The following is a 19,509-nucleotide window of genomic DNA, read 5'->3' as shown; positions in this document are numbered from 1 at the left end:
TTGGATAGGTAATTTGTGGCCCTGAAAAGGGCCTTTTACTTTAGGTGTGTAGGTTGTGCAAAGAAATCGAATTACTTCGAGCTCGTGTACTTGGTGACAGCCTTGGTTCCCTCACTGACAGCGTGCTTGGCCAATTCTCCAGGCAGCAAGAGACGGACAGCGGTTTGGATTTCCCGACTGGTGATAGTCGAGCGCTTGTTGTAGTGAGCCAAACGGGAGGCCTCGGCAGCAATGCGCTCGAAAATGTCGTTCACAAAGCTGTTCATGATGCTCATTGCCTTCGATGAGATACCGGTGTCAGGATGGACCTGCTTCAGCACTTTGTAGATGTAGATGGCATAGCTTTCCTTCCTCTTGCGCTTCTTCTTCTTGTGTCATTCTTGGTGATATTCTTCTGCGCTTTGCCAGCCTTCTTGGCTGCCTTTCCACTAGTCTTGGGCGGCATTTTTCAAATTCACTTTAAAAATTCACTTCACTGATATTTTTGCTAGAGATCCAAAACACGTCCAATTTATACTTTTATTGTAGCAACGCTTTCCGTTAGACGAGCTCTCAACGCGACCGGTTTTCAGCAGCAGCTGTCATCCCTTAACGGAACGAGTAGGTAGCTGGAAAAAGTATAAATAGCTGGCAATGGTTGCATGTGGCAACAATATTCGAGTTTTGTGTGTGTGAAACAGTGAAGTAACAAATAATAATAAAAATGTCTGGTCGTGGTAAAGGTGGCAAAGTTAAGGGAAAGGCAAAGTCTCGTTCCAACCGCGCTGGTCTTCAGTTCCCCGTTGGCCGTATTCACCGTCTGCTTCGCAAGGGCAACTATGCCGAGCGTGTTGGTGCTGGTGCTCCTGTGTACTTGGCTGCTGTGATGGAGTACTTGGCCGCTGAAGTTTTGGAGTTGGCTGGTAACGCAGCCCGTGACAACAAGAAGACTAGGATTATCCCTCGTCATCTGCAATTGGCCATCCGCAACGATGAGGAGTTGAACAAACTGCTTTCGGGTGTCACCATTGCCCAGGGCGGTGTTTTGCCTAATATTCAGGCTGTTCTCTTGCCCAAGAAAACCGAAAAGAAGCTTAAATTCAAATTCAAACTCGCATATATAACACAAATCAACCAAAACCCAAAACGTCCTTTTCAGGACGACCAAAAATTTACTAAAGAGAAAAATTTTTCTAATATACAAAGATAATTATATTTATATTCATTCATTCAGAAATTATATATTGAGTACTTCACTTGAGCAAAGTATATGCATGACGCACGAGTACAGTTGCGTCAAAAATGATTTTCAAATTTCGATCTTTACATGAGCAAAGTATCTGCTCTGTGCAAGAGGTACAGTTGTGTCAAAAAGTATTTCAATATTTTGATCTTCACATGGACAAAGTATCTGCAGTGTACACGAGGTACAGTCGTGTCAAAAAGTATTTTAAAATGTACAACACGCTGCATCAGTAAATTATATTCTTATTTCAGCCGTTTTTTTTAAATATTAACATCTCACAAATGAACAAATTTATTTATTTGTATCTAAGAATTAAATTCTACAGAATAACAGGGGCAATCTGGATGAATTTAAGGGAGTTATTCTCTAATGTTAATCAAAATATAGTCTTTCGTTCTTTATTTTTAACAATAAATACATATTGATTTTCTTCTCTTTTGGTTAATTTTTTGGTGGTCCTGAAAAGGACCGATTGATGTGGATTTTAAGTTTGTATTTTGTAGTAGATACAAATTTTCTTAGCCGCCGAAACCGTACAGAGTGCGGCCTTGCCTCTTCAGAGCGTACACAACATCCATGGCTGTGACTGTCTTCCTCTTGGCGTGTTCGGTGTATGTGACTGCATCACGGATAACGTTTTCCAAGAAAACCTTCAGCACACCACGAGTTTCCTCATAAATAAGACCAGAGATGCGCTTCACACCGCCACGACGAGCTAGACGACGGATAGCTGGCTTCGTGATACCCTGGATGTTATCACGCAACACTTTGCGATGACGCTTTGCGCCACCTTTTCCCAAGCCCTTGCCACCTTTACCACGACCAGTCATTTTTCACTTTTAATATTTTACTTTACACTCACCGAAGTCAGAAAGATACTGTTGTTCGGTCCGACTCAAACGCTTCTATTTATACCCAAAGATACAAAAACCAGAAAGAGAGTCAGCAATATGTATCTACGTGCTGCTCGCACGCTGGCACGCTGGCATGGCAACAACCCGATCGCTCGTTCTCGCTCTCGCTCGGCAACCCACCACCAGTTTTACTATAAATACGAGAGCCGAATCGCTTCGTCCGATTATTGTGTTTTAACATTTGCTGTGTGAAGTAAAAATTGTGAAATAAAAATGGCTCGTACTAAGCAGACTGCTCGTAAATCGACCGGAGGCAAGGCGCCTCGTAAGCAGCTGGCAACTAAGGCCGCTCGTAAGAGTGCGCCAGCCACCGGCGGTGTGAAGAAGCCTCATCGTTATCGCCCCGGTACTGTTGCTCTGCGTGAGATCCGTCGTTACCAGAAGAGCACAGAGTTGCTGATCCGCAAGCTGCCTTTCCAGCGCTTGGTGCGTGAAATTGCTCAGGATTTCAAGACCGATCTGCGTTTCCAGAGCTCTGCTGTGATGGCACTGCAGGAAGCTAGTGAAGCCTACTTGGTTGGCCTGTTCGAAGATACTAACTTGTGCGCTATCCATGCCAAGCGTGTCACCATCATGCCGAAAGATATTCAGCTGGCCAGACGTATTCGTGGCGAACGTGCTTAAATTGTGACAACGTTGTGCGTTGTGCTTGTCAAGCATCAAATTATCAAACAATCGGTCCTTTTCAGGACCACAATTTTATTGAAAGAAGATTTACATTTTTCTTTAATTACTTTAGTATTGTATTAAAATAATGTACAAATTAAAAATAAATAAATAAGGGCGTATTTAGTGAATCTCAGATACTATTGTATCTACATTTATATTAAATAAAATTTAGCTAATAAAAATAGCGTCGCTGTTATGCTGTCGAAGTGTGGTTTTATTTGCCAAACAATATGCATATTGAAAGAAAGATACACTTCAAACCAGTGACAAGATTCTCTAGAAGATACATTTCATTAAATAATTTAATAATTTATTATAGATCAGTGTATATGAATAAAATAATACATTTAAATGAATAATAATACGAGAACGTAATAATATTTATTAAATTTATTTGCATTACACTCTTCATACGTTGAATGTTATGTATCTGATAGTACTTACTTTGTACTCTCTAATGGTAAAGACGGTTTTATACGAATAAAATGCATATTTAAATGATAGATTTTTGTAGATATTGTACAAATCGATAAGAAAATTATATTAAATAAGTAATATATATTAAAAAATTCTATTTTTTACATTTATTTAGATTTTTTCATATCAATTTTCAATAGCTTCTAACTCTATGAGGTCGCTTGGTTTTCACTGTACATGGTCAAGTTTGAACCAAAATTAAAAATATGAGCAATAAATTATATTTATATTAAATAATACATTTAACAACATAATTGTTCAAAGAACTTGTTTTCAGACTCAAATATTGTATTTTTGTTGTTTTTATATTTATAAATTGAGTTTTTATATGATAATTGTTTTTGTGTAGACACAAAGTTGAATTTAAGGTGAAATTTTAAACACAGTGTGTAATTGTAGATGAATGCAATTAATTTTATTTGGTTGTTCGAATATTTAAGCAAATATTTCGATACATAACTATTAAAATATCAAACTATTAACTATAGTAAATATTAAATGAAGAATAGGTTAATGGCAAACTTGTTTGGCGGAAACGTTCACCGCTGTAAACATTCGCGTTGCGCCTTTCTACTCGATTCTCACAAAATCGGGTGACCAACCAAATTTCAACCACCAACTGTAAATTCAGTTAAGATTGATTTTAGTGTGAAAGTAAAGCAAAACAAAGTGAAGTGAAACATGTCAGACTCCGCAGTTGCAACATCCGCATCTCCTGTGGCTGCCCCACCAGCTACTCCCGCAGCCGAGAAGAAGGTGGCTGCTAAGAAAGCAGCATCCGCATCGAAAGTGAAGAAGCCGGCAGTTCCCACCATCACATCCTCCAACTCAGCAAATGGTGGACGCATCAATCCTGAACCTAAAGGAACGTGGTGGCTCGTCGCTTATGGCAATCAAGAAGTACATCAGTGCCACATACAAGTGCGATGCCCAGAAATTGGCACCATTCATTAAGAAGTACCTGAAGAGCGCTGTTGCCAGTGGAAAACTTATCCAAGCTAAAGGCAAGGGCGCATCTGGTTCGTTCAAATTGTCTGCATCTGCCAAAAAGGAGCCGAAGCCAAAAGCTAAGGCTTCCTCAGTGGAAAAGAAACCGAAGAAGGTCGCTGCCTCAGCAGCAGCAGCTAAGAAGAAGGCTGCCGGCACCAAGGCCAAGAAAGCAGCAGGGTCCGCTGAGAAGAAACCAAGCAAAGCTGTAGCAACCAAGAAGACCGCTGAGAAGAAGAAGACTGAGAAAGCCAAGGCTAAGGAGGCCAAGAAGAGTGGTACAGTAAAGGCTAAGCCCACAACAGCAAAGGCGGCGCCCAAATCGAGTGCTGCGAAGGCAAAAGCACCAAAGCCCAAGACCGCAACTGCCAAGCCGAAGCCAAAGAAGGCAGCGGCGGCAGCATCGCCAAAGAAAGCCGCAGTGGCTGCAAAGAAACCCAAGGCAAAAACTGCAGCTGCAGCCAAGAAATAAGAAGCGAGCACAAGGACATTGAAGATTGTCGTGCACAAGTTTCAAGACTATGAAATTTGTTATTTAACAAAGCCCTTTTCAGGGCTACAAATCTTATATCAAAAGAGAAATGAGTTTTCAAGTTACATACATTACGAGATGACTTTTACGATGATAACAGATACTTTAAAGCGTGAGTCAGGTAGCTAAATAAAAAATTCTTCGAACCCAAAAGTAAAATACCCAAAAAGGGTATAGCAACAAAAGTAACCTTTCTATGGCGCACAATACATTTAACATGCTTCCACTTTTATGAAGTTCTCTGTTCTCATTAAACTAAAAAAGTACAGTCCCATCTCGGTTGAAAATTTATAAATGCTGGTGAAATGCCGTATTTATTTATTAAAAACTAGTCGAACTTCTAGGTATACCGTCATTAAGCACTATTATTACTATTCATATTTATACTATTTACATATATTTGAATTTTAACTCTTTGGATAGGTAATTTGTGGCCCTGAAAAGGGCCTTTTACTTTAGGTGTGTAGGTTGTGCAAAGAAATCGAATTACTTCGAGCTCGTGTACTTGGTGACAGCCTTGGTTCCCTCACTGACAGCGTGCTTGGCCAATTCTCCAGGCAGTAAGAGACGGACAGCGGTTTGGATTTCCCGACTGGTGATAGTCGACCGCTTGTTGTAGTGAGCCAAACGGGAGGCCTCGGCAGCAATGCGCTCGAAAATGTCGTTCACAAAGCTGTTCATGATGCTCATTGCCTTCGATGAGATACCGGTGTCAGGATGGACCTGCTTCAGCACTTTGTAGATGTAGATGGCATAGCTTTCCTTCCTCTTGCGCTTCTTCTTCTTGTCGTTCTTGGTGATGTTTTTCTGCGCTTTGCCAGCCTTCTTGGCTGCCTTTCCACTAGTCTTGGGCGGCATGATTCGAATTCAAATTCACTTTCAAAATTCACTTCACAGTTGTTTTGCTAGAGATCCGAAACACACGTCCAATTTATACTTTTATTGTAGCAACGCTTTCCGTTAGACGAGCTCTCAACGTGACCGGTTTTCAGCAGCAGCTGTCATCCCTTAACGGAACGAGTAGGTAGCTCGGAAAAGTATAAATAGCTGGCAATGAATTCATGTGTGCACAATATTCGAAATTTGTGTGTGAAACAGTGAAGTTAGAAATAATAAATAAAAATGTCTGGTCGTGGTAAAGGTGGCAAAGTTAAGGGAAAGTCAAAGTCTCGTTCCAACCGCGCTGGTCTTCAGTTCCCCGTTGGCCGTATTCACCGTCTGCTTCGCAAGGGCAACTATGCCGAGCGTGTTGGTGCTGGTGCTCCTGTGTACTTGGCTGCTGTGATGGAGTACTTGGCCGCTGAAGTTTTGGAGTTGGCTGGTAACGCAGCCCGTGACAACAAGAAGACTAGGATTATCCCTCGTCATCTGCAATTGGCCATCCGCAACGATGAGGAGTTGAACAAACTGCTTTCGGGTGTCACCATTGCCCAGGGCGGTGTTTTGCCTAATATTCAGGCTGTTCTCTTGCCCAAGAAAACCGAAAAGAAGGCTTAAATTCAAATTCAAACTCGCATATAAAACAAATCAACCAAAACCCAAAACGTCCTTTTCAGGACGACCAAAAATTTACTAAAGAGAATAATTTTTCTAATATACAAAGATAATTATATTTATATTCATTCATTCAGAAATTATATATTGAGTACTTCACTTAAGCAAAGTATCTGCATGGCGCACGAGGTACAGTTGCGTCAAAAATGATTTTCAAATTTCGATCTTTACATGAGCAAAGTATTTGCTCTGTGCAAGAGGTACAGTTGTGTCAAAAAGTATTTTAATATTTTGATCTTCACATGGACAAAGTATCTGCAGTGTACACGAGGTACAGTTGTGTCAAAAAGTATTTTAAAATGTAAAACACGCTGCATCAGTAAACTATATTCTTATTTCAGCGGTTTTTGTTCTTTTTAAATATTAACATCTCACAAATGAACAAATTAATTTATTTGTATCTTAGAATAACAGGGGCAATCTGGATGAATTTAAGGGAGTTATTCTCTAATGTTAATCAAAATATAGTCTTTCGTTCTTTATTTTTAACAATAAATACATATTGATTTTCTTCTCTTTTGGTTAATTTTTTGGTGGTCCTGAAAAGGACCGATTGATGTGGGTTTTAAGTTTGTATTATGTAGTAGATACAAATTTTCTTAGCCGCCGAAACCGTACAGAGTGCGGCCTTGCCTCTTCAGAGCGTACACAACATCCATGGCTGTGACTGTCTTCCTCTTGGCGTGTTCGGTGTATGTGACTGCATCACGGATAACGTTTTCCAAGAAAACCTTCAGCACACCACGAGTTTCCTCATAAATAAGACCAGAGATGCGCTTCACACCGCCACGACGAGCTAGACGACGGATAGCTGGCTTCGTGATACCCTGGATGTTATCACGCAACACTTTGCGATGACGCTTTGCGCCACCTTTTCCCAAGCCCTTGCCACCTTTACCACGACCAGTCATTTTTCACTTTTAATATTTTACTTTACACTCACCGAAGTCAGAAAGATACTGTTGTTCGGTCCGACTCAAACGCTTCTATTTATACCCAAAGATACAAAAACCAGAAAGAGTCAGCAATATGTATCTACGTGCTGCTCGCACGCTGGCACGCTGGCATGGCAACAACCCGATCGCTCGTTCTCGCTCTCGCTCGGCAACCCACCACCAGTTTTACTATAAATACGAGAGCCGAATCGCTTCGTCCGATTATTGTGTTTTAACATTTGCTGTGTGAAGTAAAAAATTGTGAAATAAAAATGGCTCGTACTAAGCAGACTGCTCGTAAATCGACCGGAGGCAAGGCGCCTCGTAAGCAGCTGGCAACTAAGGCCGCTCGTAAGAGTGCGCCAGCCACCGGGGGTGTGAAGAAGCCTCATCGTTATCGCCCCGGAACTGTTTGCCTGCGTGAGATCCGTCGTTACCAGAAGAGCACAGAGTTGCTGATCCGCAAGCTGCCTTTCCAGCGCTTGGTGCGTGAAATTGCTCAGGATTTCAAGACCGATCTGCGTTTCCAGAGCTCCGCTGTGATGGCACTGCAGGAAGCTAGTGAAGCCTACTTGGTTGGCCTGTTCGAAGATACTAACTTGTGCGCTATCCATGCCAAGCGTGTCACCATCATGCCGAAAGATATTCAGCTGGCCAGACGTATTCGTGGCGAACGTGCTTAAATTGTGACAACGTTGTGCGTTGTGCTTGTCAAGCATCAAATTATCAAACAATCGGTCCTTTTCAGGACCACAATTTTATTGAAAGAAGATTTACATTTTTCTTTAATTACTTTAGTATTGTATTAAAATAATGTACAAATTAAAAATAAATAAATAAGGGCGTATTTAGTGAATCTCAGAGATACTATATGTATCTACATTTATATTAAATAAAATTTAGCTAATAAAAATAGGGCCGTCGCTGTTACGTGTCGAAATGTGGTTTTATTTGCCAAACAATACTGCATATTGAAAAAAGATACACTTCAAACCAGTGAGAATTTCTCTAGAAGATACATTTCATTAAATAATTTTAATAATTTATTATAGATCAGTGTATATGAATAAAATAATACATTTAAATGAATAATAATACGAGAACGTAAATATTTATTACATTTCTTTTGCATTACACTCTTCATACGTTGAATGTTATGTGCATATGATTGTACTTACTTTGTACTCTCTAATGGTAAAGACGGTTTTATACGAATAAAATGCATATTTAAATGATAGAATTTTGTAGATATTGTACAAATCGTTAAGAAAATTATATTAAATAAGTAATATATTTAAAAATTCTATTTTTTACATTTATTTAGATTTTTTCATATCAATTTTCAATAGCTTCTAACTCTATGAGGTCGCTTGGTTTTCACTGTACATGGTCAAGTTTGAACCAAAATTAAAAATATGAGCAATATATTAAAATTTATATTAAATAATACATTTAACAACATAATTGTTCAAAGAACTTGTTTTCAGATTCAAATATTGTATTTTTATTGTTTTTATATTTATAAATTGAGTTTTTATATGATAATTGTTTTTGTGTAGACACAAAGTTGAATTTAAGGTGAAATTTTAAACACAGTGTGTAATTGTAGATGAATGCAATTAATTTTATTTGGTTGTTCGAATATTTAAGCAAATATTTCGATACATAACTACTAAAATATCAAACTATTAACTATAGTAAATATTAAATGAAGAATAGGTTAATGGCAAACTTGTTTGGCGGAAACGTTCACCGCTGTAAACATTCGCGTTGCGCCTTTCTACTCGATTCTCACAAAATCGGGTGACCAACCAAATTCAACCACCAACTGTAAATTCCGTTAAAATTGATTTTAGTGTGAAAGTAAAGCAAAACAAAGTGAAGTGAAATATGTCAGACTCCGCAGTTGCAACATCCGCATCTCCTGTGGCTGCCCCACCAGCGACACCCGCAGCCGAGAAGAAGGTAGCTGCCAAGAAAGCAGCATCTGCATCGAAAGTGAAGAAGCCGGCAGTTCCTCCATCACATCCCCAACTCAGCAAATGGTGGACGCATCAATCCTGAACCTAAAGGAGCGTGGTGGCTCGTCGCTTATGGCAATCAAGAAGTACATCAGTGCCACATACAAGTGCGATGCCCAGAAATTGGCACCATTCATTAAGAAGTACCTGAAGAGCGCTGTTGCCAGTGGAAAACTTATCCAAGCTAAAGGCAAGGGCGCATCTGGTTCGTTCAAATTGTCTGCATCTGCCAAAAAGGAGCCGAAGCCAAAAGCCAAGGCTGCCTCAGTGGAGAAGAAACCGAAGAAGGTCGCTGCATCAGCAGCAGCAGCTAAGAAGAAGGCTGCCGGCACCAAGGCAAAGAAAGCAGCAGGGTCCGCTGAGAAGAAACCAAGCAAAGCTGTAGCAAGAAGACCGCTGAAAAGAAGAAGGCTGAGAAAGCAAAGGCTAAGGAGGCCAAGAAGAGTGGTACAGTAAAAGGCTAAGCCCACAACAGCAAAGGCGGCGCCCAAATCGAGTGCTGCGAAGGCAAAAGCACCAAAGCCCAAGACCGCAACTGCCAAGCCGAAGCCAAAGAAGGCAGCAGCGGCAGCATCGCCAAAGAAAGCCGCAGTGGCTGCAAAGAAACCCAAGGCAAAAACTGCAGCTGCAGCCAAGAAATAAGAAGCGAGCACAAGGACATTGAAGATTGTCGTGCACAAGTTTCAAGACTATGAAATTTGTTATTTAACAAAGCCCTTTTCAGGGCTACAAATCTTATATCAAAAGAGAAATGAGTTTTCAAGTTACATACATTACGAGATGACTTTTACGATGATAACAGTATACTTTAAAGCGTGAGTCAGGTAGCTAAATAAAAAATTCTTCGAACCCAAATAAAAATACCTAAAAAGGGTATAGCAACAAAAGTAACCTTTCTATTCGACAACACAATACATTTAACATGCTTCCACTTTTATGAAGTTCTCTGTTCTCATTAAACTAAAAAAGTACAGTCCCATCTCGGTTGAAAATTTATAAATGCTGGTGAAATGCCGTATTTATTTATTAAAAACTAGTCGAACTTCTAGGTATACCGTCATTAAGCACTATTATTACTATTCATATTTATACTATTTACATATATTTGAATTTTAACTCTTTGGATAGGTAATTTGTGGCCCTGAAAAGGGCCTTTTACTTTAGGTGTGTAGGTTGTGCAAAGAAATCGAATTACTTCGAGCTCGTGTACTTGGTGACAGCCTTGGTTCCCTCACTGACAGCGTGCTTGGCCAATTCTCCAGGCAGTAAGAGACGGACAGCGGTTTGGATTTCCCGACTGGTGATAGTCGACCGCTTGTTGTAGTGAGCCAAACGGGAGGCCTCGGCAGCAATGCGCTCGAAAATGTCGTTCACAAAGCTGTTCATGATGCTCATTGCCTTCGATGAGATACCGGTGTCAGGATGGACCTGCTTCAGCACTTTGTAGATGTAGATGGCATAGCTTTCCTTCCTCTTGCGCTTCTTCTTCTTGTCGTTCTTTGTGATGTTTTTCTGCGCTTTGCCAGCCTTCTTGGCTGCCTTTCCACTAGTCTTGGGCGGCATTTTTCAAATTCACTTTAAAAATTCACTTCACTGATATTTTGCTAGAGATCCAAAACACGTCCAATTTATACTTTTATTGTAGCAACGCTTTCCGTTAGACGAGCTCTCAACGCGACCGGTTTTCAGCAGCAGCTGTCATCCCTTAACGGAACGAGTAGGTAGCTGGAAAAAGTATAAATAGCTGGCAATGGTTGCATGTGGCAACAATATTCGAGTCTTGTGTGTGAAACAGTGAAATAACAAATAATAATAAAAATGTCTGGTCGTGGTAAAGGTGGCAAAGTTAAGGGAAAGGCAAAGTCTCGTTCCAACCGCGCTGGTCTTCAGTTCCCCGTTGGCCGTATTCACCGTCTGCTTCGCAAGGGCAACTATGCCGAGCGTGTTGGTGCTGGTGCTCCTGTGTACTTGGCTGCTGTGATGGAGTACTTGGCCGCTGAAGTTTTGGAGTTGGCTGGTAACGCAGCCCGTGACAACAAGAAGACTAGGATTATCCCTCGTCATCTGCAATTGGCCATCCGCAACGATGAGGAGTTGAACAAACTGCTTTCGGGTGTCACCATTGCCCAGGGCGGTGTTTTGCCTAATATTCAGGCTGTTCTCTTGCCCAAGAAAACCGAAAAGAAGGCTTAAATTCAAATTCAAACTCGCATATAAAACAAATCAACCAAAACCCAAAACGTCCTTTTCAGGACGACCAAAAATTTACTAAAGAGAATAATTTTTCTAATATACAAAGATAATTATATTTATATTCATTCATTCAGAAATTATATATTGAGTACTTCACTTAAGCAAAGTATCTGCATGGCGCACGAGGTACAGTTGCGTCAAAAATGATTTTCAAATTTCGATCTTTACATGAGCAAAGTATTTGCTCTGTGCAAGAGGTACAGTTGTGTCAAAAAGTATTTTAATATTTTGATCTTCACATGGACAAAGTATCTGCAGTGTGACACGAGGTACAGTTGTGTCAAAAAGTATTTTAAAATGTAAAACACGCTGCATCAGTAAACTATATTCTTATTTCAGCGGTTTTTGTTCTTTTTAAATATTAACATCTCACAAATGAACAAATTAATTTATTTGTATCTTAGAATAACAGGGGCAATCTGGATGAATTTGAGGGAGTTATTCTCTAATGTTAATCAAAATATAGTTTTTAGTTTTTCTTTATTTTTAACAATAAATACATATTGATTTTATTCTCTTTTAATGAATTTTTTGGTGGTCCTGAAAAGGACCGATTGATGTGGGTTTTAAGTTTGTATTTTGTAGTAGATACAAATTTTCTTAGCCGCCGAAACCGTACAGAGTGCGGCCTTGCCTCTTCAGAGCGTACACAACATCCATGGCTGTGACTGTCTTCCTCTTGGCGTGTTCGGTGTATGTGACTGCATCACGGATAACGTTTTCCAAGAAAACCTTCAGCACACCACGAGTTTCCTCATAAATAAGGACCAGAGATGCGCTTCACACCGCCACGACGAGCTAGACGACGGATAGCTGGCTTCGTGATACCCTGGATGTTATCACGCAACACTTTGCGATGACGCTTTGCGCCACCTTTTCCCAAGCCCTTGCCACCTTTACCACGACCAGTCATTTTTCACTTTTAATATTTTACTTTACACTCACCGAAGTCAGAAAGATACTGTTGTTCGGTCCGACTCAAACGCCTCTATTTATACTCAAAGATACAAAAACCAGAAAGAGTCAGCAATATGTATCTACGTGCTGCTCGCACGCTGGCACGCTGGCATGGCAACAACCCGATCGCTCGTTCTCGCTCTCGCTCGGCAACCCACCACCAGTTTTACTATAAATACGAGAGCCGAATCGCTTCGTCCGATTATTGTGTTTTAACATTTGCTGTGTGAAGTAAAAATTGTGAAATAAAAATGGCTCGTACTAAGCAGACTGCTCGTAAATCGACCGGAGGCAAGGCGCCTCGTAAGCAGCTGGCAACTAAGGCCGCTCGTAAGAGTGCGCCAGCCACCGGGGGTGTGAAGAAGCCTCATCGTTATCGCCCCGGAACTGTTGCCCTGCGTGAGATCCGTCGTTACCAGAAGAGCACAGAGTTGCTGATCCGCAAGCTGCCTTTCCAGCGCTTGGTGCGTGAAATTGCTCAGGATTTCAAGACCGATCTGCGTTTCCAGAGCTCCGCTGTGATGGCACTGCAGGAAGCTAGTGAAGCCTACTTGGTTGGCCTGTTCGAAGATACTAACTTGTGCGCTATCCATGCCAAGCGTGTCACCATCATGCCGAAAGATATTCAGCTGGCCAGACGTATTCGTGGCGAACGTGCTTAAATTGTGACAACGTTGTGCGTTGTGCTTGTCAAGCATCAAATTATCAAACAATCGGTCCTTTTCAGGACCACAATTTTATTGAAAGAAGATTTACATTTTTCTTTAATTACTTTAGTATTGTATTAAAATAATGTACAAATTAAAAATAAATAAATAAGGGCGTATTTAGTGAATCTCAGATACTATCTGTATCTACATTTATATTAAATAAAATTTAGCTAATAAAAATAGGGCCGTCGCTGTTACGTGTCGAAATGTGGTTTTATTTGCCAAACAATACTGCATATTGAAAAAAGATACACTTCAAACCAGTGAGAATTTCTCTAGAAGATACATTTCATTAAATAGTTTAATAATTTATTATAGATCAGTGTATATGAATAAAATAATACATGAAAAAAATATTATGAATAATAATACGAGAACGTAAATATTTATTACATTTCTTTTGCATTACACTCTTCATACGTTGAATGTTATGTATGTGCATATGATGTACTTACTTTGTACTCTCTAATGGTAAAGACGGTTTTATACGAATGAAATGCATATTTAAATGAGAGAATTTTGTAGATATTGTACAAATCGTTAAGAAAATTATATTAAATAAGTAATATATTTAAAAATTCTATTTTTTACATTTATTTAGATTTTTCCATATCAATTTTCAATAGCTTCTAACTCTATGAGGTCGCTTGGTTTTTACTGTACATGGTCAAGTTTGAACCAAAATTAAAAATATGAGCAATATATTAAATTTATATTAAATAATACATTTAACAACATAATTGTTCAAAGAACTTGTTTTCAGACTCAAATATTGTATTTTTGTTGTTTTTATATTTATAAATTGAGTTTTTATATGATAATTGTTTTTGTGTAGACACAAAGTTGAATTTAAGGTGAAATTTTAAACACAGTGAGTAATTGTAGATGAATGCAATTAATTTTATTTGGTTGTTCGAATATTTAAGCAAATATTTCGATACATAACTACTAAAATATCAAACTATTAACTATAGTAAATATTAAATGAAGAATAGGTTAATGGCAAACTTGTTTGGCGGAAACGTTCACCGCTGTAAACATTCGCGTTGCGCCTTTCTACTCGATTCTCACAAAATCGGGTGACCAACCAAATTCAACCACCAACTGTAAATTCCGTTAAAATTGATTTTAGTGTGAAAGTAAAGCAAAACAAAGTGAAGTGAAATATGTCAGACTCCGCAGTTGCAACATCCGCATCTCCTGTGGCTGCCCCACCAGCGACACCCGCAGCCGAGAAGAAGGTAGCTGCCAAGAAAGCAGCATCTGCATCGAAAGTGAAGAAGCCGGCAGTTCCTCCATCACATCCTCCAACTCAGCAAATGGTGGACGCATCAATCCTGAACCTAAAGGAGCGTGGTGGCTCGTCGCTTATGGCAATCAAGAAGTACATCAGTGCCACATACAAGTGCGATGCCCAGAAATTGGCACCATTCATTAAGAAGTACCTGAAGAGCGCTGTTGCCAGTGGAAAACTTATCCAAGCTAAAGGCAAGGGCGCATCTGGTTCGTTCAAATTGTCTGCATCTGCCAAAAAGGAGCCGAAGCCAAAAGCCAAGGCTGCCTCAGTGGAGAAGAAACCGAAGAAGGTCGCTGCATCAGCAGCAGCAGCTAAGAAGAAGGCTGCCGGCACCAAGGCAAAGAAAGCAGCAGGGTCCGCTGAGAAGAAACCAAGCAAAGCTGTAGCAACCAAGAAGACCGCTGAAAAGAAGAAGGCTGAGAAAGCAAAGGCTAAGGAGGCCAAGAAGAGTGGTACAGTAAAGCTAAGCCCACAACAGCAAAGGCGGCGCCCAAATCGAGTGCTGCGAAGGCAAAAGCACCAAAGCCCAAGACCGCAACTGCCAAGCCGAAGCCAAAGAAGGCAGCAGCGGCAGCATCGCCAAAGAAAGCCGCAGTGGCTGCAAAGAAACCCAAGGCAAAAACTGCAGCTGCAGCCAAGAAATAAGAAGAGAGCACTAGGACATTGAAGATTGTCGTGCACAAGTTTCAAGACTATGAAATTTGTTATTTAACAAAGCCCTTTTCAGGGCTACAAATCTTATATCAAAAGAGAAATGAGTTTTCAAGTTTACATACATTACGAGATGACTTTTACGATGATAACAGATACAAAGCGTGAGTCAGGTAGCTAACACAAAGCATTCTTCATGACCCAAAAGTAAAATACCAAAAAGGGTATAGCAACAAAAGTAACCTTTCTATGGCGCACAATACATTTAACATGCTTCCACTTTTATGAAGTTCTCTGTTCTCATTAAACTAAAAAAGTACAGTCCCATCTCGGTTGAAAATTTATAAATGCTGGTGAAATGCCGTATTTATTTATTAAAAACTAGTCGAACTTCTAGGTATACCGTCATTAAGCACTATTATTACTATTCATATTTATACTATTTACATATATTTGAATTTTAACTCTTTGGATAGGTAATTTGTGGCCCTGAAAAGGGCCTTTTACTTTAGGTGTGTAGGTTGTGCAAAGAAATCGAATTACTTCGAGCTCGTGTACTTGGTGACAGCCTTGGTTCCCTCACTGACAGCGTGCTTGGCCAATTCTCCAGGCAGTAAGAGACGGACAGCGGTTTGGATTTCCCGACTGGTGATAGTCGAGCGCTTGTTGTAGTGAGCCAAACGGGAGGCCTCGGCAGCAATGCGCTCGAAAATGTCGTTCACAAAGCTGTTCATGATGCTCATTGCCTTCGATGAGATACCGGTGTCAGGATGGACCTGCTTCAGCACTTTGTAGATGTAGATGGCATAACTTTCCTTCCTCTTGCGCTTCTTCTTCTTGTCGTTCTTTGTGATATTCTTCTGCGCTTTGCCAGCCTTCTTGGCTGCCTTTCCACTAGTCTTGGGCGGCATTTTTCAAATTCACTTTAAAAATTCACTTCACTGATATTTTGCTAGAGATCCAAAACACGTCCAATTTATACTTTTATTGTAGCAACGCTTTCCGTTAGACGAGCTCTCAACGCGACCGGTTTTCAGCAGCAGCTGTCATCCCTTAACGGAACGAGTAGGTAGCTGGAAAAAGTATAAATAGCTGGCAATGGTTGCATGTGGCAACAATATTCGAGTCTTTGTGTGTGAAACAGTGAAGTAACAAATAATAATAAAAATGTCTGGTCGTGGTAAAGGTGGCAAAGTTAAGGGAAAGGCAAAGTCTCGTTCCAACCGCGCTGGTCTTCAGTTCCCCGTTGGCCGTATTCACCGTCTGCTTCGCAAGGGCAACTATGCCGAGCGTGTTGGTGCTGGTGCTCCTGTGTACTTGGCTGCTGTGATGGAGTACTTGGCCGCTGAAGTTTTGGAGTTGGCTGGTAACGCAGCCCGTGACAACAAGAAGACTAGGATTATCCCTCGTCATCTGCAATTGGCCATCCGCAACGATGAGGAGTTGAACAAACTGCTTTCGGGTGTCACCATTGCCCAGGGCGGTGTTTTGCCTAATATTCAGGCTGTTCTCTTGCCCAAGAAAACCGAAAAGAAGGCTTAAATTCAAATTCAAACTCGCATATAAAACAAATCAACCAAAACCCAAAACGTCCTTTTCAGGACGACCAAAAATTTACTAAAGAGAATAATTTTTCTAATATACAAAGATAATTATATTTATATTCATTCATTCAGAAATTATATATTGAGTACTTCACTTAAGCAAAGTATCTGCATGGCGCACGAGGTACAGTTGCGTCAAAAATGATTTTCAAATTTCGATCTTTACATGAGCAAAGTATTTGCTCTGTGCAAGAGGTACAGTTGTGTCAAAAAGTATTTTAATATTTTGATCTTCACATGGACAAAGTATCTGCAGTGTACACGAGGTACAGTTGTGTCAAAAAGTATTTTAAAATGTAAAACACGCTGCATCAGTAAACTATATTCTTATTTCAGCGGTTTTTGTTCTTTTTAAATATTAACATCTCACAAATGAACAAATTAATTTATTTGTATCTTAGAATAACAGGGGCAATCTGGATGAATTTGAGGGAGTTATTCTCTAATGTTAATCAAAATATAGTTTTTAGTTTCTTTATTTTTAACAATAAATACATATTGATTTTCTTCTCTTTTGGTTAATTTTTTGGTGGTCCTGAAAAGGACCGATTGATGTGGGTTTTAAGTTTGTATTTTGTAGTAGATACAAATTTTCTTAGCCGCCGAAACCGTACAGAGTGCGGCCTTGCCTCTTCAGAGCGTACACAACATCCATGGCTGTGACTGTCTTCCTCTTGGCGTGTTCGGTGTATGTGACTGCATCACGGATAACGTTTTCCAAGAAAACCTTCAGCACACCACGAGTTTCCTCATAAATAAGACCAGAGATGCGCTTCACACCGCCACGACGAGCTAGACGACGGATAGCTGGCTTCGTGATACCCTGGATGTTATCACGCAACACTTTGCGATGACGCTTTGCGCCACCTTTTCCCAAGCCCTTGCCACCTTTACCACGACCAGTCATTTTTCACTTTTAATATTTTACTTTACACTCACCGAAGTCAGAAAGATACTGTTGTTCGGTCCGACTCAAACGCCTCTATTTATACTCAAAGATACAAAAACCAGAAAGAGTCAGCAATATGTATCTACGTGCTGCTCGCACGCTGGCACGCTGGCATGGCAACAACCCGATCGCTCGTTCTCGCTCTCGCTCGGCAACCCACCACCAGTTTTACTATAAATACGAGAGCCGAATCGCTTCGTCCGATTATTGTGTTTTAACATTTGCTGTGTGAAGTAAAAATTGTGAAATAAAAATGGCTCGTACTAAGCAGACTGCTCGTAAATCGACCGGAGGCAAGGCGCCTCGTAAGCAGCTGGCAACTAAGGCCGCTCGTAAGAGTGCGCCAGCCACCGGGGGTGTGAAGAAGCCTCATCGTTATCGCCCCGGTACTGTTGCCCTGCGTGAGATCCGTCGTTACCAGAAGAGCACAGAGTTGCTGATCCGCAAGCTGCCTTTCCAGCGCTTGGTGCGTGAAATTGCTCAGGATTTCAAGACCGATCTGCGTTTCCAGAGCTCCGCTGTGATGGCACTGCAGGAAGCTAGTGAAGCCTACTTGGTTGGCCTGTTCGAAGATACTAACTTGTGCGCTATCCATGCCAAGCGTGTCACCATCATGCCGAAAGATATTCAGCTGGCCAGACGTATTCGTGGCGAACGTGCTTAAATTGTGACAACGTTGTGCGTTGTGCTTGTCAAGCATCAAATTATCAAACAATCGGTCCTTTTCAGGACCACAATTTTATTGAAAGAAGATTTACATTTTTCTTTAATTACTTTAGTATTGTATTAAAATAATGTACAAATTAAAAATAAATAAATAAGGGCGTGCTTAGTGAATCTCAGATACTATCTATTGTATCTACATTTATATTAAATAAAATTTAGCTAATAAAAATAGGGCCGTCGCTGTTATGCTGTCGAAATGTGGTTTTATTTGCCAAACAGTAATGCATATTGAAAGAAAGATACACTTCAAACCAGTGAAAATTTCTCTAGAAGATACATTTCATTAAATAATTTAATAATTTATTATAGATCAGTGTATATGAATAAAATAATACATTTAAATGAATAATAATACGAGAACGTAAATATTTATTACATTTCTTTTGCATTACACTCTTCATACGTTGAATGTTATGTACATATGATTGTACTTACTTTGTACTCTCTAATGGTAAAGACGGTTTTATACGAATAAAATGCATATTTAAATGATAGAATTTTGTAGATATTGTACAAATCGTTAAGAAAATTATATTAAATAAGTAATATATTAAAAAATTCTATTTTTTACATTTATTTAGATTTTTTCCATATAAATTTTCAATAGCTTCTAACTCTATGAGGTCGCTTGGTTTTCACTGTACATGGTCAAGTTTGAACCAAAATTAAAAATATGAGCAATATATTAAAATTATATTAAATAATACATTTAACAACATAATTGTTCAAAGAACTTGTTTTCAGATTCAAATATTGTATTTTTATTGTTTTTATATTTATAAATTGAGTTTTTTATATGATAATTGTTTTTGTGTAGACACAAAGTTGAATTTAAGGTGAAATTTTAAACACAGTGAGTAATTGTAGATGAATGCAATTAATTTTATTTGGTTGTTCGAATATTTAAGCAAATATTTCGATACATAACTATTAAAATATCAAACTATTAACTATAGTAAATATTAAATGAAGAATAGGTTAATGGCAAACTTGTTTGGCGGAAACGTTCACCGCTGTAAACATTCGCGTTGCGCCTTTTCTACTCGAT

The 19,509-nt window shown here is 39.7% G+C and overlaps 13 protein-coding genes and 3 pseudogenes across 16 annotated transcripts in view; 7 read left to right on the top strand and 9 right to left on the bottom strand.

The window, feature by feature from the left end:
• Window positions 1–21: 21 nt before the first annotated feature.
• Window positions 22–445, bottom strand: LOC117566149 (histone H2B-like). Its single transcript, XM_034245636.2, is given in 2 exon segments — window positions 22–371; window positions 374–445. Coding segments are annotated over 2 exon segments (372 nt in total). The 3' UTR covers window positions 22–71.
• Window positions 22–19,509, bottom strand: part of LOC117564295 (histone H2B) — a 20,567-nt gene continuing 1,079 nt past the window's right edge. Inside the window, exon 2 of one of the 4 annotated variants that reach the window (XM_052003057.1) lies at window positions 22–52. The gene's annotated coding sequence lies outside the window, so the exon portion shown is untranslated. Of the gene's footprint in view, window positions 53–5,240; window positions 5,272–10,455; window positions 10,487–15,671; window positions 15,703–19,509 lie in introns of those variants that run through there. The other 3 variants (XM_052003056.1, XM_052003055.1, XM_034242994.2) reach the window with 3 other exon arrangements.
• LOC117566150 (histone H4) lies at window positions 1,681–2,113 on the bottom strand. The gene has a single exon (XM_034245637.2). The coding sequence runs from the start codon at window positions 2,053–2,055 to the stop codon at window positions 1,744–1,746; it is 312 nt and encodes a 103-aa protein (XP_034101528.1). The 5' UTR covers window positions 2,056–2,113; the 3' UTR covers window positions 1,681–1,743.
• On the top strand, window positions 3,967–4,827 carry LOC117564276 (histone H1-like; annotated as a pseudogene).
• LOC117564290 (histone H2B) lies at window positions 5,241–5,701 on the bottom strand. Its single transcript, XM_034242989.2, has one exon. The coding sequence runs from the start codon at window positions 5,660–5,662 to the stop codon at window positions 5,291–5,293; it is 372 nt and encodes a 123-aa protein (XP_034098880.1). The 5' UTR covers window positions 5,663–5,701; the 3' UTR covers window positions 5,241–5,290.
• Window positions 5,880–6,360, top strand: LOC117564281 (histone H2A-like). The gene has a single exon (XM_034242979.2). The coding sequence runs from the start codon at window positions 5,927–5,929 to the stop codon at window positions 6,299–6,301; it is 375 nt and encodes a 124-aa protein (XP_034098870.1). The 5' UTR covers window positions 5,880–5,926; the 3' UTR covers window positions 6,302–6,360.
• On the bottom strand, window positions 6,937–7,326 carry LOC117564304 (histone H4). Its single transcript, XM_034243000.2, has one exon. It carries the CDS (start codon window positions 7,267–7,269, stop codon window positions 6,958–6,960), a length of 312 nt encoding a protein of 103 aa, XP_034098891.1. The 5' UTR covers window positions 7,270–7,326; the 3' UTR covers window positions 6,937–6,957.
• Window positions 9,141–10,039, top strand: LOC117564278 (histone H1-like; annotated as a pseudogene).
• On the bottom strand, window positions 10,456–10,892 carry LOC117564289 (histone H2B). The gene has a single exon (XM_034242988.1). The coding sequence runs from the start codon at window positions 10,875–10,877 to the stop codon at window positions 10,506–10,508; it is 372 nt and encodes a 123-aa protein (XP_034098879.1). The 5' UTR covers window positions 10,878–10,892; the 3' UTR covers window positions 10,456–10,505.
• LOC117564284 (histone H2A) lies at window positions 11,095–11,566 on the top strand. The gene has a single exon (XM_034242983.2). It carries the CDS (start codon window positions 11,133–11,135, stop codon window positions 11,505–11,507), a length of 375 nt encoding a protein of 124 aa, XP_034098874.1. The 5' UTR covers window positions 11,095–11,132; the 3' UTR covers window positions 11,508–11,566.
• Window positions 12,107–12,537, bottom strand: LOC117564305 (histone H4-like). The gene is given in 2 exon segments (XM_034243001.2): window positions 12,107–12,332; window positions 12,334–12,537. Coding segments are annotated over 2 exon segments (312 nt in total). The 5' UTR covers window positions 12,481–12,537; the 3' UTR covers window positions 12,107–12,167.
• LOC117564277 (histone H1-like) lies at window positions 14,358–15,255 on the top strand (annotated as a pseudogene).
• Window positions 15,672–16,108, bottom strand: LOC117564296 (histone H2B). Its single transcript, XM_034242995.2, has one exon. The coding sequence runs from the start codon at window positions 16,091–16,093 to the stop codon at window positions 15,722–15,724; it is 372 nt and encodes a 123-aa protein (XP_034098886.1). The 5' UTR covers window positions 16,094–16,108; the 3' UTR covers window positions 15,672–15,721.
• LOC117564282 (histone H2A) lies at window positions 16,309–16,783 on the top strand. Its single transcript, XM_034242980.2, has one exon. The coding sequence runs from the start codon at window positions 16,350–16,352 to the stop codon at window positions 16,722–16,724; it is 375 nt and encodes a 124-aa protein (XP_034098871.1). The 5' UTR covers window positions 16,309–16,349; the 3' UTR covers window positions 16,725–16,783.
• Window positions 17,319–17,750, bottom strand: LOC117564303 (histone H4). The gene has a single exon (XM_034242999.2). The coding sequence runs from the start codon at window positions 17,691–17,693 to the stop codon at window positions 17,382–17,384; it is 312 nt and encodes a 103-aa protein (XP_034098890.1). The 5' UTR covers window positions 17,694–17,750; the 3' UTR covers window positions 17,319–17,381.
• Window positions 17,969–19,509, top strand: part of LOC117563576 (uncharacterized) — a 4,927-nt gene continuing 3,386 nt past the window's right edge. The window contains exon 1 of the mRNA XM_052002183.1: window positions 17,969–18,391. Coding sequence (XP_051858143.1) covers window positions 17,989–18,391 — 403 coding nt within the window. The 5' untranslated portion in view covers window positions 17,969–17,988. The remainder of the gene's footprint in view (window positions 18,392–19,509) is intronic.

This window comes from Drosophila albomicans, chromosome 2L, assembly GCF_009650485.2.
Source record: "Drosophila albomicans strain 15112-1751.03 chromosome 2L, ASM965048v2, whole genome shotgun sequence".
Taxonomy (NCBI): domain Eukaryota; kingdom Metazoa; phylum Arthropoda; class Insecta; order Diptera; family Drosophilidae; genus Drosophila; species Drosophila albomicans.
Note: the sequence above shows the minus strand (reverse complement) of the source record. Positions and strands in the feature narration are given on the sequence as shown.